The 23,449-nt window shown below is 37.6% G+C and overlaps 1 protein-coding gene across 11 annotated transcripts in view; it reads right to left on the bottom strand.

Annotated features, from left to right (window-relative positions):
* Nucleotides 1-23,449, bottom strand: part of MATR3 (matrin 3) — a 56,406-nt gene that overhangs the window by 2,337 nt on the left and 30,620 nt on the right. For 5 of the 11 annotated variants that reach the window (XM_058441252.1, XM_058441253.1, XM_032158028.2 and 2 more), the window contains 13 exons: nt 19,736-20,823; nt 13,128-13,189; nt 12,126-12,167; nt 11,680-11,792; nt 10,757-10,809; nt 10,161-10,286; nt 8,845-8,970; nt 8,381-8,548; nt 6,172-6,303; nt 5,669-5,712; nt 5,208-5,577; nt 2,454-2,820; nt 1,830-1,951 (listed from right to left, as the gene is read on the bottom strand). In XM_058441252.1, the coding sequence (XP_058297235.1) occupies nt 1,830-1,951; nt 2,454-2,820; nt 5,208-5,577; nt 5,669-5,712; nt 6,172-6,303; nt 8,381-8,548; nt 8,845-8,970; nt 10,161-10,286; nt 10,757-10,809; nt 11,680-11,792; nt 12,126-12,167; nt 13,128-13,189; nt 19,736-20,647 (2,637 nt within the window). In that variant the 5' untranslated portion in view covers nt 20,648-20,823. The remainder of the gene's footprint in view (nt 1-1,829; nt 1,952-2,453; nt 2,821-5,207; nt 5,578-5,668; nt 5,713-6,171; nt 6,304-8,380; nt 8,549-8,844; nt 8,971-10,160; nt 10,287-10,756; nt 10,810-11,679; nt 11,793-12,125; nt 12,168-13,127; nt 13,190-19,735; nt 20,824-23,449) is intronic. The other 6 variants (XM_058441255.1, XM_058441256.1, XM_032158032.2 and 3 more) reach the window with 3 other exon arrangements.

The following is a 23,449-nucleotide window of genomic DNA, read 5'->3' as shown; positions in this document are numbered from 1 at the left end:
GGTCAGGAGTTCAAGACCAGACTGGCTAACATGGTGAAATCCCGTTTCTACTAAAAATACAAAAAATTAGCTGGGCGAAGTGGCATGCGCCTGTAATCCCAGCTACTCCGGAGCCTGAGGCAGGAGAATCGCTTAAACCCGGGAGGCGGAGGTTGCAGTGAGCTGAGATTGTGCCATTGCACTCCAGCTTGGGCAACAAGAGTGAAACTGTCTCAAATAAAAAATAAATAAATAAATAAAATATAAGGAAATAATAAAAAGAGCCACAAGAAGCACCTAGCAATCTTTTATATTATTTCCATATTCTTCTCGACAATACATGTAGTTTTTGACCCCAAACAGCTTAAAATCAAAGCCGATAAAAGTATTTGTACCAGGGCGGGCACTGTGGCTCAGGCCTGTAATCCCAGCACTTTGGGAGGGTGAGGTGGGAGGATCATCTGAAGCCGGGAGTTCAAGACCAGCCTGACCAACATGGAAAAACCCCATTTCTACTAAAAATACAAAATTAGCTGGGCATGGTGGCGCATGCCTGTAATCCCAGATACTCAGGAGGCTGAGGCAAGAGAATGGCTTGAACCTGGGAGGCGGGGGTTGGGGTGAGCCAAAATCGCACCATTGCACTCTAGCCCTGGGCAACAAGAGCAAAACTGTCTCAAAAAAATAAAATAAAATAAAATAAAATAATTTGTACTACACTGTTGCTACCATTGCAAATAGCCATGATTCTTTCTTCATATACAGGATGGTAAAAGACATATAGGTGGCAAAGAGCAGTTACATTAAAAAAAACAACAAAAACAGAAGTGATACACAGCCAAGAACTTGAATTATTTCCAAAATTAAAGATTACATTCATCCATTTAGTCAACAGATAACATATCTAATGATTGAATAACTATAGTTAACTTATTATAAAGCAGTGTGAAAAACCAAGGTATCTATAATTGAGTTGTTTAGCAACTACTTTTAAGTTTCAGTCACTACTTTCAATAGGTAGTCCAAAGAGGCTGATAATTACAAAAACAAATTTCAATATATCTCAACAAGAATTATTCTTTAGTGATGTTGTGATTTATGTATTTATGCTTTTGATCTTCATATACTTTTGGTCATAAAAATAACTGAATTGTCAATAATGTCAATATTAAAAATTATTTTAATATGAATGGTCATGCCACTTTTAGTATTCAGACTCCCAGCATCTTCCAAATTAGAGAAAGTACAGCCCAACAACAATTTGAGAATACTTGAATAAGTTTAATTCTATCACAGAACTTATAATATGGTTAGAAAACACTAAATTGTTACGTAACAAGGGTAAACTATTACAAGAGGTTCAATAGATGTTTTGGTAATCCATCAATAAAGAAAGAAAAGGCCAGGTGTGGTGGCTCATGCCTGTAATCCCAGCACTTTGGGAGGCTGAGGTGGGCGGATCACCTGAAGTCAGGAATTCAAGACTAGCCAGTCTAGCCAACATGGTGAAACCCCATTTCTACTAAAAACACAAAAATCAGCTGGGTGTGGTGGTGCATGCCTGTAATCTCAGCTACTTGGGAGGCTGAGCCAGGAGAATTGCTTGAACACAGGAGGTAGAGGTTGCAGTGAGCCAAGATTGCACCATTGCAATCCAACCTGGGCAGCAAGAGCGAAACTGTCCTTAAAAAAAAAAAAAAAAAAAAAAAGGTAAATAAAAAGTTATCTTCAGGAGAAAGCACTGCACTGAGTCTAGAGAGAACACTATACACATTTTACTTATATATCCCACTTATTTCCATAACTTAAGTTTTCACAAAAGAACTCTCCTGTTTTACATTCAACCTTACCTTTAATTTCTGATAATGAGGAAGGCTGCTGCAATGAGTATTCTTTGCAACTTCTTCATTTGTATAAAAGAGTGAACACAGCTTACAGTAAAACCCTGTTTTAGGTATCACATAGTCTATACCTAGAAACACAAACATACATTCTTACAAATTAAACTGAAGATTTTATTTAGTATTCACAATTTTACCTGTCAACATAATTTAAATGAAACAACATGTTTTTGAGAAGTCCAATACAGCCTAAGATGAAAAACAAAAACCGAACCATATTTTGCTTTTACCTAATTGATATTTGAGGTCTCACCTAACTGTATTCTTAAAAAAAGAAATATAATACAGAAAAACAACACAGGAAAGCAAAACAAAAGCATGTGTAATTTGCAAGAAATTTTATGAAAAAAGGGAACACACTGTGGAATGACAACAGAAAATAATACAAAATCAGAGACATGCATAAGAGCAAAATACATCAATTAAGATTTATAAATTGTTCCCCATAGAAACAAAACAAATTTAAAATGCTATCACAGCTTATATAAGACCAACTTTAAAATCTTATTTTAAAACCTAAGAGTTTGTTTTGAGGAGAGTGAGGAAGGTGAAGAACAAAGACTTAAATCTCACCAACAGGAACATTGGGCTGATATGGTCCAATTCTATACTCATCTGGGATTGTATAGTCCTCCTTGTTCTCATCACTTTGACCATCTGCGTTTTCACTTGTATCTTTGTTGGGATCATCAGCGTTCTCAGCAGATTCAGCACCTGGTTCTGTGTTTTCCTCATTTTTAATTCCATTTTCCAACGCTGCTTCGTTTTCTTGATCAAGTTCCTCGATCTTGTCCACCTTAATTTCAACCAAACCATCATCATTTTTGTCACCAGATTTAAATGCCATGCCCGATTTACGAAGTTTCTGAAGTTCCGAATCTTCCTCATCACCAACCTCATCTAGAGTGACAAAACCTTCCATACTCCCTGGGAAACGACGCTGTTAAGAAAGACAAATTTACTCTGCAACAATTATCCTGCAGCATCCCTTCCATCTGCTTTACTTGAAGGGAAACGGAGAGCGTCTTTGCCTTTTTGGTTTTTTTTTGTTTGTTTGTTTGTTTTGAGACGGAGTCTTGGTCTGTCGCCCAGGCTGGAGTGCAGTGGCGCGATCTCGGCTCACTGCAACCTCTGCCTTGCTGGTTCACGCCATTCTCCTGCCTCAGCCTCCCCAGTAGCTGGGACTACAGGCGCCCGCCACCACGCCCGGCTAATTTTTTTTGTAATTTTAGTAGAGACGGGGTTTCACAGTGTTAGCCAAGATGGTCTCGATCTCCTGACCTCGTGATCCACCCGCCTCGGCCTCCCGAAGTGCTGGGATTACAGGCGTGAGCCACCATGCCCGGCCGCATCTTTGTCTTTATTCATTGGCTCAAAATAGTAACTTCTTCCTTTCTCCCAAAAAATTACTGATAATTTGAAAAATAATTTAGCTTATTTTAAAACTAAAAAATGGAAGGTCTGCCTCATACAAAGAGCAGAAGTTAAATGAGATAAGAATATTCATATTTTATCTTTTCTGAGACTACAATGCTGCTAGGGAATGTGTAAAAAACTTGATTTGGTAAAAGTTGAGCAATGTCCTTTGTAAGACAGTATATTGCAAATACCTACTCTTTAGAGCAAACGCTCAAATAGTGTAATGGCTAAAAAAAACCAAGCTCTGGGCCAGGCATGGTGTGGCTCACACCTGTAATTCCAGCACTTTGGGAGGCTGAGGTGGGCGGATCACCCTGAGATCTCAGGAGTTCAAGACCAGCCAGGCCAACATGGCAAAACCCCGTCTCTACTAAAAATACAAAAATTAGCCTGGTGTGGTGGTGGGTACCTGTAATCCCAGCTACTTGGGAGGCTGAGGCAGCAGAACTTGAACCTGGGAGGTGGAGGTTGCAGTGAGCCAAGATCACGGCACTGCACTCCAGTCTGGGCGACAGAGCGAGACTCTGTCTCCAAAAAAAAAAAAAAAAAATCATGCTCTGAAGAATGACTGCCTAGGTTTAAATTTTGGCTCTGTGTCTTATAAGCAGTATGGGATTGTTTAACTTCTCCATACTTCAATTTTCCTCATTTATGGATTGGAGATCACAGTATGAGATGCATATGGTTATAGTGAGGATCAAATTAATAAATTTAAACTTAGAAAAATGTATGGCATTAAATGCCATAAACATCAGTAATTATTAACATTTACAAATGTAAACATAATGATTAGCTCTAGTTACAAAAATAAATGAAGTTATTTGACCAAGCCATCAAATAAAAACCGAGGTAAATATTGGTTTTGAGTTGAATGTTGCATAAAAGGAACCAATGGAATATGGAATAGGATGGCAAAAATCTCATTTCACTCTACTTTTTTTTTTTTTCTTGAGACAGAGTCTCGCTCTTGTCACCCAGGCTAGAGTACAGTGATGGGATCTTGGCTAACTGCAACTTCTGCCTCCCAGATTCAAGCAATTCTGCCTCAGCCTTCCAAGTAGCTGCTACAGGTTATGTGCCACCATGCCCAACTAATTTTTGTATTTTTAGTAGAGACGGGGTTTCACCATGTTGGTCTTGAACTCCTGGCCTCAAGTGATCTGCCGGGCCTCCCAAAGTGCTGGGATTACAGGCGTGAGCCACTGGGCCTGACTGACTCCGACATTTTATGAGCCATTTAACATAAAAAGTTTGCCTCAAAGGCATTTTAATGCCCTACCCCTTAAGCTAGGCAGTCAGCACAATGTGGGTGTTTTGTTTTACTCTTCTTTATAGCATGTGTGTATTTTTATATTTATATTCACTTTATATGTGGCTTCTAAATGACTTACATGTTCAAATAAAATTGTTTTAAAAGATACTAAAGTATCTGACCAGGCCAATATTTCTCAAATAGGAAAAATTATTCAATAGTTTTTGAATGAGTGGCAAAAGGTTTTAACTATCTTGGGTCAGTTAACTTACTGCAAACTCGTCCTGTATTTTTTTTCAAAGCTACATTATAAGGCTGCCTACCTACATGCTACCACAACTATTTTTTCTTAAAGCTACACTATAAGGCTGCCTACCTATATGCTACCACTACAATACAGAAGCATATATATGAGTCTTTCTCCTTCATTTTTACTAAAAAGTTTCCTCTTTGAGCTGATGTTTTTTGCCAACAACATGTCTTATTTAATTATTTATTGCAGAGTTTAGATTTAAATGTTTATATTCTGGTTCATATCTGATTTATTTTCTGATTTAAATCATGTAATTCTCTATCTGATCCTGCTTAGGTAAATAACTTGAAATACTGATCTGATCTAATGTTCTATTAAAACAAATCAACGTATCTTTCTTTACCTTTTTAAGCTTTTTCTTTGCTGCTGCTGAAGCACTTGCATCTTTTTTCACAGCTTTATCTGAAGATTCCTTTTTCCCATCAGAAGCCACATCACCTAAATTAGCAAGATCGGTCTCGTCTCCCACTGAACTGCCACTTTCTAGCAGTGCTGCTGCTTCTTCTTCATCTACAAGTAGCTCATCTTCAGATTCAAGAAGCATATTAGGTTCCTGCTCTGTCTGGTCATCCTTTGTGTCTTTCTCACCATCTTCACCGGACTTCTCTTCTTGTTCTTTACCTTCGGTTGAACTTTCAGTCTTCTGGGAACCATCAGTTTTGGATTTCTTATCACTTGGAGATTCTTTGCCATCTGGAGAGTAAGATCTTTTTCTGAAATCAAAAGAAAACACCACAATTAATTTGTTGTCTGAAAAAGTAAAGCTGAATATACTCACACATATGAAAAACAAAATGAAATTACCGGGATTTATCTTTTTTCAGTAAATCAATGCCTCTGTTTGGAATCTAAAAGACAAAAGTTTTGCAGAAGTTAACATTTGCAGAATACACAATTATCCAGTGAATTAATAATTGGAGACAATCCCTATAATCAACTCAGCTTATTCAATTCCCGTAACCTTATTTGAGAACCTAAGCTGTCTACAATCAGACATTCATCATGACCATACCAACAGAGAAGTGGAAAATAAAACATTCTGGTAGCAGAACGCTATTAAAAACAAACAGATAAGAGCAATGAAGGTGTCCTTTAGGGAAGACTAGTTTAAAAACTTCTGCCATTAAAGACCAGAAAAAAAGGTTGTTTTTTTTTTCAATAATTTATTTCAATAGGTTTCCCTCTTTCAATAAACTTACATTTCAATAATCCTGTATTTTTAGCATACAAAAATGTTTAAAAGAATGTTGTGGCTTTAAATATGTAAAAACAGGCTGTTAAATGATGACAAATCAAATACTACATACCCTCAGAACCAGTTTTTTATATTTCTCAGACAGGTCAACCTTCACACATCTCCCCTGAAACCAAAGGGCTTTTTTCAAACAATGGTCAACCATTGCCATTGCATCTTCTCTTGTCTCCATCTCAATAAAAGCCTTAAAAAGAAAGAAAAGAAACCACAAAGCACATTATATTTTACAAAATTGTATAAAACCTTATTATGTATTCTACCTACTGGTTAGAAAATTTTCATTACTTTTCTTTTTTGACACAGGGTCTCACTGTGTCACCCAGGCTGGAATGCAGTGGCACAATTTTGGCTTGCTGAAGCCTTGATGTACTGGGCCCAAGTGATCCTCCCACCTAGCCCCCCAGTAGCTAGGTCTACAGGCATGCACCACCATGCCTGGCTAATTTTTGTATTTTTTGTAGAGATGCAGTTTCGCCATGTTGCCTAGACTGGTCTCGAGCTCCTGGACTCAGGCGATCCTCCTGCTTTGGCCTCACCAATTGCTGGGATTACAGGTGAAAGCAACCACATCCGGCTAAAAATTTTAATCTTTAGCACAGAGTTAAAAAAAAGTCACTGAATATCAGGACTGGGCGCAGTGGCTCACACCTGTAATCCCAACACTTTGGAAGGCCAAGGCGGGTGGCTCACCTGAGGTCAGGAATTCCAAGAACAGCCTGACCAGTATGGTGAAACCCCATCTTTACTACAAATGCAAAAATTAGCTGGGCCTGGTGGAGTGTGCCTACTGTGGTCCCAGCTACTTGGAAGGCTGACACAGGAGAATTGCTTGAACCCAGGAGGCGGACGGACTTTATAGTGAGCCAAGACGGCACCACTGCACTCTAGACTGGGTGACAGAGCAAGACTCCGTCTCAGAAAAAAACCAAAAACCAAAAAACCAATCTGTCAGATTTACAAAATCCCCAACAATCACTGTAGTGCCAAATACGAAACCATCTATATACACTCTTTCTGCAAAAAAGTAATAAACTTAAGATATTAAAATAGTGTAAGAAAAATGAAAGTCTGGAAGGACACAAACTTGCGATGTTGAATTACAGAATTGTTTAAAACAAAGAAAAATAAAAAAAATGTTCTCCTCATCCTTATTTCCTTTTTGAGACAGGGTCTCACTCCACTGCCTATGCTGAAGTACAGTAGCACAATCATAGCTCACTACAACCTTGGACTCTTGGGTTAAGTGTTCTACCTGACCTCAGACTCCCGGAGTAGCTAAAATTGTATGAACATGCCACTTTGCCTGGTTAAAAAAATTTTTTCTGTACAGATGTGGCCTCAATATGTTGTCAGGGTGGTCTCAAACTCCTGGGCAACTCCGGCCTCAGCCTCCCAACGTCTAGGGATTTACAGGCATGAGCCAATGCACCTGGCATAACTCTAAATTTTGTTTTTTTGTGATGAAGTCTTGCTCTGTCACCCAGGATGGAGTGCAGTGGCGCGATCTCGAGTCATTGCAAGCTCTGCCTCCCGGGTTCATGCCATTCTCCTGCCTCAGCCTCCCCAGCAGCTGGGACAACAGGCGCACGCTGCCACGCCCAGCTAATTTTTTTGTATTTTTAGTAGAGACAGGGTTTCACTGTGTTAGCCAGGATGATCTCGATCTCCTGACCTCGTAATCTGTCTGCCTCCGCCTCCCAAAGTGCTGGGATTACAGACGTGAGCCACTGCGACTGGCTAACTCTAAATTTTTTAAATACAAGAAAAAAAGTATGAAACGTTAATTTTTTGAGACCCTGTCTCAAAAAAAAAAAACACAAACTAGTCCTCCAGATTTCATCACTAAAAATAGAGATATACTAAAAAAAAAAATAATAATAATAATTTTTTTTTTTTTTCTTTTCTTGAATTGGGAGTCAGTCTCACTCTGCTGCCCAGGCTGGAGTGCAGTGGTACAATCTCAGCTCACTGCAACCTCCGCCCCCCCCATGGTAAAGCAATTCTCCTGCCTCAGCCTCCCAAGTAGCTGGGATTACAGGCACGTGCCATCACGCCCGGATAATTTTTGTATTTTTAGTAGAGACAGGATTTCACCATGCTGGCCAGGCTGGTCTCGAACTCCTGACCTCCGGTGATTTGCCCTCCTTGACCTCCCAAAGTGCTGGGATTACAGGTGTGAGGAACCACGCCCGGCCCCATATTGAAAAATCTTAAAGGATTTTAATAAATTATCTTCTCTAAAACTTCCTTATGTATATTACCTGACTTTTCATCCTCATCAATATGTAATTCTTTATTTTCCCGTAAGGCTCAGCAAGCTTGAGAACAGCACTATCCGAATAGCCAGAATGGGGCAAATTGCTGAGATGTATCACACGTCCAAGCTCTTGCTTTTGATCAAACTTCTGATCTGGCTTTCCTTCAGGTTTCTTTAATAAACAACAACAACAAAAGGACAAATGTGCAATAATTATTAGTTAACAGTTAAAAACATCCTAGTCTTTACCAATTATTTTATTTTTATAGAGATGAGGTCTAGCTATGTTGCCTAGGCTTGCCTCGAACTCCTGGGCCTCACATAATCCTTCTGACCTTGGCCTCCCAAGGTGCTGGGATTACAGGCGTGAGCCACCACGCCTGACCTCAGCAATAATTTTAAATAACCGAAGTTAAATATTAAAATGATTTGTTAAACTGATATACAGCTTGAAAAAATAAACATTACCTTTATTCTTTTATACTTCTGGGATAAATGAACTCTCACTGGCTTGCCAAATACTAACGCTGGTGTGGTTGTGTAATAATCCACTGCAGCCTGAGCATCCTCTGTGGTTGCCATTTCAATAAATGCCTGAAATTATACAAAAAGTTATTTCTCTGTTTTTTCCAATCAGCTTTCTCACAGTAAACTAAAGATTTTTTTTCCTAAAAAATAACAATGCTCCAAATCTTTCCAGATACATTTAATCATTAAGTAGAAAATACTTTCAAGAATTAAAATACAAAACAAAAAACAGGCCGGGCCCAGTAGCTCACGCCTGTAATCCCAACATTTCGGGAGGCCGAGGCAGGCGGATCACGAGGTTGAAAGATCGAGACCATCCTGGCCAACCAACATGGTGAAACCCCGTCTCTACTAAAAATACAAAAATTAGCTGGGCGTAATGGTGGATGCCTGTAGTCCCAGCTACTTGGGAGGAGGCTGAGGCAGGAGAATGGCTTGAACCTGGGAGATGGAGGCTGCAGTGATCCTCACTGCACTCCAGCCCAGGTGACAGAGTGACACTCAAAAACAAAACAAAACAAAAACAAACAAAAAATGTTGGCTGGGTGTAATAGCCGACGCCTGTAATCCCAGCACTTTGGGAGGCCAAGGTGGGTAGATCACCTGAGGTCAGGAGTTCGAGACCAGCCTGGCCAACGTGGTGAAACCCCATCTCTATTAAAAATACAAAAATTAGCCGAGCATGATAGTGGGCGGCTGTAATCCCCAGCTACTTGGGAGGCTGAGGTAGGAGAATCGCTTGAACACAGGAGGCGGAGGTTGCAGTGAGGCGAGATCGCGCCACTGCACTCCAGCCTGGGTGACAGAGTGAGACTCCATCTCCCAAAACAAAGAAACAAAAAACCCCCCAAAAAACAATGGTGCCAATTTGCTATTTTATTACAAAGGCCACCTCAAATTAATTCATTCTACTGCATTACTTTATCAGTTACGATGCCTACCGGACTAAAAATAATGACTTGAAACCATCATTGTGGTATAGATCTGAAATGGCTTTCCACAGAATTTTCCTTTTACAACTTTTATAGTACTATAGTGACAAATAACTACCTAAGGATCATAATCTATAGTTACTAATAATCCATTAGTACTCTATTATACTCATCAACTACTGGCCTTTTCCTCTACTACATTCTGCATTTGATAAACTTAAGATTACCTTGAGTTTTATTTTTCTAATACAAAATCATTTAATTCTTACAGAACATATATTAGTGGCATGAATAAATGAATAATACCATTACTTCAATTCATACCTCATTAATTTTATTTAGAATCAGATGATTTGAAATGACTCCAAATGGTTCTACCAGCTGTAATAGCTGGTATCTCAAGTTTTTCCCTCGTTGAAAATCCATGATGTGAACAACTCTGCTAGTTTCCTATCCATTAGGGGAAAAAAACCAAGCAATTAAGTCTCTTCAAAGCAATATGAAACCAATTATGCATTAGGACTTTTTATAATCTATAATTAACCAGTAGAGTGTAAGTAAAACAACTCATAACATTCTAGAGAATTTTAAAACTACACATCAAACGTCACTGGGTAAGTTCTGACCATAACCAAATGGTTAAACTACTTCAAAGTGTCAAAACATACTCTCTGTAGTGATTTTTAAATTAAATATTGTACATATAACTGGACAGCAAAGTTTCCAAGATGCTGAATCAAGGTGAGCTCACTGGACTATGGGCATATAAAATTTACAAAGCCATATAAAAACGTGATTGTTTTCAAATTATAGCAATGTTCCCATAAGGACCAGGATACATATTCAACTAGTAAGGATTTAGGTCAAATCATATTCCCGAAAATCGTAAATACAGTAAAAGCAAAAGCTTCATTACTGACCACTCTGCCTTTTTGCATATGTCTAGGTCCTTGTAGGTTTCCATTTCCAGCACCTTTACGGGAAGAGAAAGTTTTCAGTCTTGTCATCAATATACTTGCTTAAAAAAGCAATTTTACTGAAAAACGCGCATCTTCCAAACACAAATGAAAAGCTCTTACAAATATATGATTACCATCACTTTTCATGCAATGTTTTTTTCCGTGTAATATTTGAATGAACTTTCTTTCACCTATAATCATTGCCTTTAATTTTCAGAATGGGGCCGGGTGTGGTGACTCACGCCTGTAATCCCAGCACTTTGGGAGGCTGAGGTGAGCAGATCATTTGAGGCCAGGTGTTTGAGACCAGCCTGGGCAACACGGCGAAACCCCTGCCTCTACCAAAAATACAAAAATTAGCCGGGTGTGGTGGCACATGCTTGTAATTGCAGTTACTCAGGAGAGGCTGAAGCATGAGAGTCGCTTTAACCTGCGAGGCAGAGGTTGCAGTGAGCAGAGATTGCATCATTACACTATAGCCTGAGTGACGGAGTGAGACTCTGTCTAAAATAAATAAGTAAAATTTGCGGCCTGGCACAGTGGCTCGCGCCTGCAATCCTAGCACTTTGGAGGCTGAGGCGGGTAGATCACCTGAGGCCAAGAGTTCCAGACTAGTCTAGCCAACGTGGTGAAACCCCATCTCTACTAAAAATACGAAAATTAGCTGGGCATGGTGGTGGGCACCTGTAATCCCAGCTGCTCGGTAGGCTGAGGCAGGAGAATTGCTTGCACCCAGGAGGCGGAGGTTGCAGTGAGCCAAGATCGCGCCATTGCACTCCAGCCTGGGCAATAAGAGCGAAACTCTGTCTCAAATAAATAAATAAAAATAAAAATTTTCAGTAAGGGCTCTGTAGGGAAAAGTAACATGAATTTTATATAATTACCCAGATTTCCTCTTGGTCCAACTGCTGGTCCCCCAAGATGAAACGAGGGAGGTGGAGGTCCCAGAATTCCTGGTGCTGGATTTGTAGACTGCTGCAACATGAATGGATCACCCCTGGTAGAGTGAAGACATAAAATATAAATCATAATAAAGAGGTCCATTGGAAAGAATTAAGATTTAATGTTAAAGCACCCCAATATATGACCACAACCACTTTAATCTTTCAGGGTATCTGTGAAGTAACTAGGTCAAAGTCTACATTAACAATGAATACAAATTACTACATAATATATATTCTAAAAATTGTTAACCAAAGTGAGTTTTATCAAAGTCTCATTTTCAGTAAAGAAATTCTGAAAATACTTTGTTTATGAAATGTTGAAAGTTAAACCTGAATTCCTTACATTGATCTCCTTTACAAATGGTAGCTTAAAAAATTTAACTTACATTGTGTGTCCTGTATCATTGTCAGGATTCCATTCTGGGTAGCTTTAAAAAGACCAGAAAATTAACTTTAAAATAAAACTGTCCTTTTCACAAAACAGCCTTGTTTGGCCTCTAAAATAGAGATCATTTATTAGTAAAGTTATCTGAGAGTCTAAGTGTTAGAAACATAGTTTTAAGGCATTTCCTATAGCTATTTCAAAAGAAAAATTTCAGAACTTCAAAATAATCCACGAGAATAAACTTGTTTTGTATTGCTTGCAAATGCAGATAATGTTGAAATTAAGTTTTTCCTCTATTTGTTAAATTGTAAGGAGGAAGTGCTGCACAAAGAATTAGAAATGTGGGTTACATAGAAACAAGAACAGAGCACAGATTTTCCTTCTCCAATATTAATACCAAGAGCACAGTTGAGTTGTGACATTAGAAAGAAAGAATAGCCCCAACAGAGTTAGGCATATGTGAAAATTCCAACTCCAGTGAACAATGGGCACTGTGTGCTGCTTAAGCAGGGAGTTTCTTTAGGAATTCCATCTCATGGTAGCAGCCTGAACTCAAAACCAAAGATCTCAAAAGCAAAATAAAAATACATCACCAAGGATCTTGCTGGACAACGAATTAGAGTATTTTAATAACCTACCCTCTTTTCTGTATCTTTTACATTTTTAGAGCATGTATTATTAAAAATGCTACTGTTTAATCCACTCTACATATCAAATACTATCTTTCACTATGTCTAGTAAAAATCATCAATTTGTATAATGACCAATGTGTATGTATCCTAGAAATGATGTTAAATAACAAAATATCATTATTATTGCATCTAATATTCAATATGAAATTTCCAGATCTAAACATTTTACTTCTAAATAGTATTGCCCATACAGTAACGCTATGTGATATTAACACTGTGGATATTACAAGTAAATGATGAACTCCCAAAAACCAATAATGGCTGATTCTGATTCACGATAAGGATGTTTTAAAGGTATTTCAAACTCCTACATTTCAAGAAGAAGCTGGCATCGACGACTGTGACTTGCTCCATTGATATGTTGACTCCACTCCTGCAGCAAAGTAAATTAGTAGAATTAACAAAAATAAAGCTAAAATATTTTCATCTGAACCATTCAAACTCTATATTAATGTCTATGCAGTATCACAGGCTGTACAAACACTTGCCCATTCACTAAATCACATTGATTTAATTTAAAACCATTTCTCTGAATCCTTGAGGCTTGATCCTGCCCTCAAATACGCTGTGCACATTCTTGGAAAAACTGGATTAACTTGTCAACATACTTAAGAGATTTGACAGGGAAAAGATATAGAGTTAATAAAGATCAAGAGGAGTAACTAACCTTGAGATCAGCAAGGCTTATTAATTTTTACTGTGGACCAAACTGAAGTATTCATTGTATGCTATAGCACTCTGAATAAAACATCCATGTTTGTATCTACTTTTCTAGAAACTATATACTATAAATGTGAACAATTAGTTAAAATAGAATCTTTTAGGCCGAGCACGGTGGCTCATGTCTATAATCCCAACACTTTGGGAGGCTGAGGTGGGTGGATCACTTGAGACCAGGAGTTTGAAACCAGCCTAGCCAACATGGTGAAACCCCATTTCTACAAAAAATACAGAATTTGGCCGGGCGTGGTGGCACACGCCTGTAGTCCCAGCTACTTGGAAGGCTGAGGCAGCAGAATCTCTTGAACCCAGCAGGCAGAGATTCCAGTGAGCTGAGACTGCACCACCGCACTCCAGCCTGGGTGACAAAGACTCTGTCTCAAAAAAAACAAAACAAAACAAACAAAAACTTTAATCACATCCAGCTTTTGAGGATGTTCCAGGTTTACTACCTACTAAATACACAGTGAATGAAAAATGCACCATGATTAGCATTACCATAAAATGCTAACATGATTCAACAGGAACTGCTTTTCTAGAAAACGAATCCCATTTATCAAAATACCAAGCTCCCTTTTTATTTCCCCAAAATAAGCAAATTTAAGGAATGCCTCTTTCCAGATTTAGGGAGGGAAACATGACATTTTATCACTATAACTTTTTAGGCAATGTAAGAAAGAGGAGTTACGAAAAGTGGGCTCTGCTATTAGACTGCCTAGGTTCATTCCCAAATTACAAAGATTCATTCCCAAATGAATCTTTGGTCTGTGTTATTTAAATTCACTGGGACAATAGTCTCATAGGGTTGTTGTGAAAAGCAAATGAGTCAATAAAGGTAAAATGCTTATCAGACCCTTGCCAGGCACATGGAACGTGCTAAAAAAAAAAAAAAAGAAAAGAACTATTATTACACTGATTATAAAGCAGTCTTGTTTTACAATTCCTGCTTTACAACTATTATTGATGTTTCACAAACTCCCACAAATTGAGGTAATTTCTGTAACACCCACACTATCCAATACAATTATATTTGGAATATAAAACATGGTCAGGCAATGTGTTTTTAAAGGGAGATGTCTCACTGAGAGCTGAACTAAATCAGAGTAAGGTACCAAATTACAAGATACATGCTTTCAAAAAGCTGTGGATTGGTATTTTATAAATGGGATCCTTAAAAAAAAAAAAAAAAACTGGTTTATATTTACCTGACAACAGTTTAGGTACATGCCTATGCTCTAGTAAAATTATCTAAAATCCTGTGAAAGGCCAGGTGTGGTGGCTCAGGCCTGTAGTACCAGCACTTTGGGAGGCCAAGGTGGGAGGATCAACTGAGGTCAGGAGTTCGAGACCAGACTGGCCAACATGGTGAAACCCTGTCTTTATTAAAAATACAAAAATTAGCCGGGCATGGTGGCAGGTGCCTGTAATTCCAGCTACTTGGAAGGCTAAGGCAGAATAGCTTGAACCTGGAAGGCAGAGGTTGCAGTAAGCCAAGATCACGCCATTGCACTCCAGTCTGGGTGAGAGTGAAACTGTCTCAAAAAATAAATAAATAAAAATAAAATCCTGTGAACTAAAATGGAACTCATCCAAATAGTATGGTACCTTCCTTAAAATGTTGGAAGCTACAAACTACTATTTCCAGGTCTCTCAAAGCTAGATTATCTTTTTAAAATAATGGCTAATAACAGGGCGCAGTGGCTTACGCCTGTAATCCCAGCACTTTGGGAGGCTGAGACAGGCAGATCACAAGGTCAGGAGATCGAAACCATCCTGGCTAACACGGTGAAACCCTGTCTCTACTAAAAATACAAAAAAATTAGCCGGGTGTGGTGGTGGGCACCTGTAATCCCAGCTACTTGGGAGGCTGAGGCAAGAGAATAGCGTGAACCTGGGAGGTGGAGCTTGCAGTGAGCGGAGATCGTGCCACTGCACTCCAGCCTGGGCGACAGAACGAGACTCCGTCTCAAAAATAAATAAATAAAAATAAAATAATGGCTAATAGCTAAAACTCAAGATCTCTCCAGCTGGCTCTATAATCATCAGCTATTTGGGATATCTAAAGTTTCAACTGGAAAGTAATGGACCACTGCCTTCTTGGAGATCAGTTTTAAAATGGCTTGTAAGGGCCGGGCGCAGTGGCTCACGCATACGATCCCAGCACTCTGGGAGGCCAAAGCAGGCAGATTACTTGAGCCCAGGAGTTTGAGACCAGCCTAGGCAACATAGTGAAACCTGATCTCTATCAAGAAAAAAATACCAGATGTGGTGGTACACGCCTTACTTGAGCCTGGGTGGTGGAGAGTGCAATGAGCTGCAATCACGTAAGTGCACTTCAGCATGGGCTACAAAGCGAGAGACCCTTTCTCAAAAATATAAAACAAAATAAAATGAAATAAAAATGGCTGTAAGAGAGGAGCCACAGGTAAGTTCACAAAATTTAGAAGCCTTGGCTGGGCGTGGTGGCTCATACCTGGAATCCCAGCACTTTGGGAGGCCGGGGCAGGCGGATTACCTGAGGTCAGGAGTTACAGACCAGCCTGGCTAACATGGTGAAACTTGTCTCTACTAAAAATACAAAAAAATTAGCTGGGCACGGTGATGTACGCCTCTAATCCCAGCTACCTGGGAGGCCGAGGCAGGAAAATTGCTTGAACCCGAAAGGCGGAGGATGCAGTGAGCCAAGATCACGCCACTGTACTCCAGCCTGGGACACAGAGCGAGACATCTTCTCAAAAAAAAAAAAAAAAAAAAAAAAAGAAGGATTAATTAAACAAACAATACCAATTAACAACTTAGAATTCTCTGAACTAAAAATATTCAGATTTTCCTTAAAATATCCTTAAGTTGTGGGAGAGGAATAAATGTTATCCTACTACGTATGCTTCTATTTCATAGGAGCTAGAAAGGGTACACAGCTGAACAGAAATTATATCCAATCCTCCACGTTCTTTAAAGGTTCAAACTTAGGGGAAAAGTGTGTCTGGTCTTTCAAAGTGATATAAAAGGAAGGCCAAGATCAAAAAATCAATCACATACCTCCCAAACTCACCCATGACTAATCTGTACTACTGATCTATTACTGGTTAGTTTACGGTGAGGACTAAGTGAAAGAGTTTTATAAAAATCTATATCCTTGGACTCTACACTGAGGTAACTCCTGCAAAATCAGATTAATAAAGGATTCGTGCACTTTTTAAATTCAGACATTTCTGTAGGAAAACTACATTCACCTTGATGTATCTGAGATACCTTAAATTATAGAAAGAAAAAAAGAATTGGGGAAGCACTTACAGAATGGCAGAAAAAAGTATAACTTAATATAAACTCAAGTGACAAGACAGCCAAAGTGCCGGAGTGGGTAATTTTCTTTAAGTGAAAGGAAGCTGAGAAAGCTTGAGATTGCACAGAAAAGCAATCTGATGACTGGGCGCGATGGCTCACGCCTGTAATCCCAGGACTTTGGGAGGCTAAGGCGGTGAATTACCTGAGGTCAGGAGTTCAAGACCAGCCTGACCAACATGGAGAAACCCTGTCTCTAAAAATACAAAATTAGCCGGGCATGGTGGCGCATGCCTGTAATCCCAGCTACTCGGAAGGCTGAGGCAGGAGAATTGCTTGAACCTGGGAGGCGGAGGTTGCGGTGAGCCGAGATCGTGCCATTGCACTCATTCCAGCCCGGGCAACAAAAGTGAAACTCTGTCTCAAAAAAAAAAAAAAAAAAAAAAAAAAAGAAAAGAAAAGCAATTTGATGATCTAAAATGACCTATAAAGAAATAAAAGCAACACCATCACTTTAAGTCACCTAAAAATAATGACACTCCATGACAAATTATTTTCAACTTAAGTTTCTTACTTCACAATAAGAATTTTTGATCATGTAGACTATTTAACAATACCACTAAGTAAAAAGAACAGATTTTCCAAGTTATGCAGCAATACCAGAGAGCAGGATTAAATGTTTAAAAATTTTTCATTATCTACTTCCATCACAGAAATTTTCTCTAAGGTCATTTCTATAGCGGTTATAGAGGGTCCACTGCTAAAGTGAATATTTAAATATTTTTTCCATACAATGCACATACATAAAAAACATAGTAAAGCAACTAGAAAACTAGAAATTCAGATAATCCGTGTGTTTAAACTTCTTAAAGTTGGTCCAATTTACACATTTAAACCACACAATTAAAAAAAAAGGCCTCTAAAATAGTTCTCAAATGTACTCAGTATTTTGACAGAATACCAAAACTAGCTAAGATCTTAGCATTTTTACAGGCTAAAAGTACCTCTTGCACTAGGGTAGTGTTATCTTACTCTTGAATCCATAGTTTAATCAAAATATGTAAAAACTGCTCTTTGTTAATTTAGATCCATTTAAATTATTAGCCTTCTTCAGGAACTAGAAAGTAGCAAAATTTGGAGAAAAAATCATAATCACACATAAAAACAGAAACTTTTCTCTAAGTCCTCTCATGGTTCCGTTGTGTTCCTTTATGATGTCCCAACAGCTTAATGACTCCAGTAGCAACGACTTTTTAAGTCCCTTCACATCACTCTCATTTGAGATACTGTAACTATCTATTTTCCTCAGAATTTAGAGACCCTTTCTGAGAATATTGGTCATACTGACATTTCTGCTATTATTTCCTTATAAACAGGCAAGAAATAACGTAGAAAAAATTGGAGTCACCAATGTTTAATAGACCTTCTCATTCTATGAATTCACACGGGACCTAAAATTTAAAGTTTAGTGCTGATTAGAAACTAAAATGAATTCCATGATATATTTAGTACAGCCAACAAATTTAGGAAAAGGTAACACCCAAAATATATACCAATTAAAATTTGCTGGCTTTTGTGAGTTTGGGGTTGTATTTCTTAATGAAAATACATCTTCTTAAATGTTTAAATAAACCTAAATTTAGCATTTATGTGAATTTACTTTGGTACAGGTTAAAGATTAAAAGACAAAAATACTGAGATCCAAACACAAGGAAAGGGAGTGATTGGTAATACTCTTTAACAGAATATTAAAAACAATGGTATGATTTAGTCTACTAAAAAAAAATCCATACTCACTAAAAAATGCTTATCAAAGGATTAGCTATGAAAAGAAAATGACCCTTCCAGATGTTACTGTAAAGAAAAACCCTGTTAACAGTAACCATCAAATCAATTTCATGGCAGCAACTTGTTCCAGTTAAGTAGAGCACATCAGGAAAAAATGGATGGTCACAGATTATAGATCAAGCTAGTGGGGTGCTATAATGATGACTTTAAGTCAACTGCACCATATATTGGGGGAAAAAAAGTCAGAATGAGTAACACTGAAAAAGTTGAAAGAGAAAGGACAACATATTTAAAAGGGCATTTTGAAAAAGTTCCCATTTTGCCAGATGTGATAATTAAAGCAAAGGAGAATTAGATTTTCTTTTCAAATGACTATTTCAGAAGTCTAAGCCTAACTCAGAAAAAGAATTTGTTTATGAGGAACACAGAGCAGGATACTGTAGTAGTTGATTTGTCCAAGTCTCTAAAGGGATAGATGTAATATGGGATAATAAAAAGTGAGTTTTGAAGTATGTTTAAGAAAGTTGTGGAAAAGGAGAAAAAAAATGATGAAAAATTTCAGTAATAGTATGAGAGTTTGTGTTAAAGGGAAATTAAAAAAGGAAGAATGAACTAATCTAAAATATGAAACATACTGAAACAAACACCAGGGCTCTACATTAACTCTTTCCCTGTAGCCACAGATAAGGAAAAAAAGAGAATTGTTCAAGAATACATCTTTACTACATACAAATCAGCAATCAAGACAGATGGAGAGCTGAAATCTAGCATCCTGAATGGCAGAGCACATTGACTGCAAAAAAAATACTTAAAACAATTCAACAAAGCAGACAAAAAAAACCTGCTTAAATATATGATTAAGAAGAACATATTGATGCCAAAAACCAACAAGATAATCTCAGTGGATGACAGCTTTGTGGCCAGAAGTAATCTAGGCAGAATATATTAATGTAAAGCCCTGGTTTAAAATGCTCAAAACAATTACCTTCCAAATAAAGTAAGTGTTCTCAAAAGTTTAAAAATGCTTGATCAACTCAATGTCATCAGACTACAGAATTAGAGTCAAAGATATAGGTAAATAGGCACTACAATGTAAAAGAAATTAGAAGCATCTGTTGCGTTAACTCACCTTATTAGAATGAACTGGCAAATCACATATAGAGCACAGATGGGGATAACCCTTCGGTAAGAGTCCATGGAAGTCTTCAATATTGCTACTTGGAGGAGCGCCTCTCTTTTTCTCAAAGAGAGATCTCTCTTGTAAGGGGCCAGGACCACGTCCCATTCTCTCATACTCACTGTCAAATTTATGATAGTTATGCGAGGTCTCACCAAAAAAAGAATCATCCCTACACCTTTCTCCATCTCTTAATCTGTCATCTTCATAATCCATTCTGTCATAATAACCAGATTCTTGAGAACGACTTCCATGGTCATAATCAAGCACTGGGTTGAGACTAGGACCACGATCATCAAAACTATCTCTTCTAAAGTGCCTTTTTTCTTCCCAATCATCCCTAGGTACTCTGTATGGTGGCTCCCGTGTAGCAGATCTGCCATCTCTACCATAACTCAAGGTAGGGCCTTCTTCAGTTCTCCTCCTTTTAAGCTGTAGAAGGATTTGGGGCAAATTCTCAGGAGTAATCTTGTCCTCTGGATAACGACTCAGTTCATCTAAGTCTCTAGCAGACAGACCAAAGCTGGCCAAAATGTTACTGGCCTGGTCTGCATCTCCACGGTGTTGAGAAGATAAAGGGAGTGGACCTCTACTTCCAATGTTAAATATAGACTGCAAATTATGGGAAGAAGTACTAGCAGAAGACAGTGCACTATGAGCTCCTTGTTGATTCAATGAAGAACTCATTCCAAGATTCATTAAACTAGCAAGGCGTGCAGTACCCTGGTTCATCCTTCCAAGAGATGCTGGCATACTTAAAGACTGGGTAGCAGCAGCAAGAAGGCCTATTCCTGCCGCAGACAGGTCACGCCCATGACCCTGTGAGTCCCTACTGAGAGATGACTGCTGGAATGACTTGGACATTGTAGAACTAGCTCTTGTCTATTTTACAGATTAAAAAAAATTTTTTTTAAAGACGGCCAAAAAGAAAGCTCAAACTAGAAAGCTAGGTTAACTTTGCTTCAAAAAATGGTAACGCCAAGAAAAAGGATCAATAAGGACTGCAGAATCTTCTTCAAGCTGAGAACCAGCAGACAACTCTGTAGAAAAATAAGCAATTTTAGTCATAAATCCCTTTAAGCAGATGCCGTTTTTTTAAGAAAAAAAAACTTATGCATCATGTTGATTAAAAAAAAAACATTTAAGATCTCAAACTTACAAGGAATTTATTACATATCTTAAACAGATTCCTGATGTATGCAGAGCCTGCATATAGATATTTAAAAAGTAGTATTTCATGCTAAAGCTTAACTACTAAAGGGACTTTCATACTGAATTTAAAAACATGTAAATTGAAAGGTTAGATGTCTGAGTACATCAAAATTTCAGTAAAAATATAGATGGGTTTCTTCTTTTAGAAGAATAAAAACACACCCTATAGTATGATGCTTAAGTTCCAGGAGAAGACTAAAAACAAAAAAAATCAAGGTCAGCAAGTCAAAGATGAATCAGTTGTACTGTGCTTTGGAAAATGAGACCTATTATCACTATCAGAAAGAACCAAGTAAAATCACAAGTAAATGAAGCTTAGGTTTCAAGTACCTAATATAAGATACAAGACCAAACATAATAGCTGAGACCTTTATACAGCAAAATCAATTTGAGGTGAAGATAGATGTGAATAAGAAAAATAAGTCATTTCCTATAGTTTTAAGGATTGCTGCCCAAATTTAAGTTATACAACTAACTGCCTTTTTACTGACCATCCTACATCAGGCAGTGTTTACTTCATATCTAGTCTTTTAAAGTAAGGAGAACTAACTCTGGTCAGTATAGGAATAGGAGCCCTCCCAAGAAAAAACCCAGGTACAGGAAAAACAGGTGATTTAAAGAAGGGAACTCCCCAAATTAGCATCCGTCAGTACTTATTTAATGCTCAGGGCTACAGCACATCTAGAGCACAAAACAGGTAAAAATGAAAATAAGATCTTGGTTACACAGTTTCCTGTAAACTTTTCATAAGAATAACCCAAATCACCTGGTAAATTTATGTTCTGATTATGATCCCCCAAGACATGTTTCTAGATGAAATTGTTTTCTTCCTTAAATCATTATTGTTGTACCTCAGAAACTGTCACATAAGAATTTCCAAATCATTTATATCATGATTGTCATGAAATATTAGTTGAAAGATATACATGACGTCTTCAGTGAAACAATTTTATAATCACAACTACATACAGAGGTAAATCTGAAGTTGTTTGGTACAGAATTCTATGAGGCACTGCTTAAATTTTCTATTTTTTGATCACCAATACACTCAGCACTGGTAGCTTAATATGTTAAACTTTAACAGTAAAACCAGACAATATCCAGTAGTTACAAGTCTATTACAGGACCAATTTCACCAATGATAGAGTAAAGCAAGGATACAATGGACAAATACAGTGGCAAAGGAAGTATAAAAAAAGTTGCAGGCAAGAAAGATTTAGACTAGATTTTTAAAAATAGATATAATCAAGTTTTAAAAGACAGAAATGCTATAAGTGGTTGGAGTTACAGGAAGATGTTTTTGCACACCAAGAAAGATGAATTTGAGAAAATACACCAAAGAAACTATTAATAGTTCTAGACAAGATCCACTATGTAAACTACTTAAGCTTTAAGATTAATAAAGATGAGATTAAGTGGACTTCTTTGGATGAAAGTTTCTTTGATATGTCTTATAAATGGCACACAGAATGGCGGCTGAGATGCTATGCAAATGGTGGTGGACCCTCTAAATTTTCACACATATTTTAAAAAATCAAATCCTTTAGAGGGTTTTTCAAAATAAAAATGTTGAAGTATCAGGGTTATTAATTGCAGCTTTGACCTTCATGTTGTAGCCAAAGCTTTGTATTACTGAAAAGTCAGTCTTTTGAATTATTTTTTTCCCTAAGAGAAATTATATAATGGTATTACGATTATGTTTAAAATTTTTAAAACGGCCATATCTTAAGGAAATGTGATTGTTAAGACTACAGAGCTCTGAATTACATTTTTTGGTAGCTCATAGGAAAACAGTGGATCTACAAAAGGAAAAAGTTAAGAGAAGCAAAGGTAAAGGATAACCTTAAGACAAACAGAAAATGGATGTCAGAAAAACTCAGAAAAGAGTCAAGACAAACAATGTAAATCCCATGACGTGTAATTCCATAACAACCACCTTAGTAGTTTTAAGATACTCAGTTTCAACGTAAAATGCAGCTCCATCAAGGATATTAGGGTAAAATTAGTGAAAAGCAATTTAAGTTAGATTTTGGATTAAACCACAAATAAACCAAATTCTTAAAAATGGTTTTATTAGAACAAAGTTGGGAGAAACCAGATGTGGCAGCATTGTTGAAAAAACATTTATGAAAAGTTTCTCTATCATGTCAATGCTGAACATAAGATGTACAAGCCACTTTTAAAGGCTCATTCACATGGGACCCACTGCCTATTAGCAAAAGCAGCATAATATGGAGACATTTACTAAAGATTTACAAAAGATTAGCTCCTTTTACTATGTTTTTTCTGTAATTATAAAATTGCCTTTCTATAGGAAACTGCACTAGAGGTTAAAACAATTTTGAATATAGTAGCTTTGGGAGAACGTTTATTATCAAAATCCAATTTACCTATTTAAAATCTCTATATAATAGTGTAAATGCCCATCAATGCAGAACCCTTCACTTCCAAAAA

The sequence above is a fragment of the Hylobates moloch genome, unplaced genomic scaffold, assembly GCF_009828535.3.
Source record: "Hylobates moloch isolate HMO894 unplaced genomic scaffold, HMol_V3 SCAFFOLD_6, whole genome shotgun sequence".
NCBI lineage: Eukaryota > Metazoa > Chordata > Mammalia > Primates > Hylobatidae > Hylobates > Hylobates moloch.
This window is presented reverse-complemented; position numbering and strand designations above follow the sequence as displayed.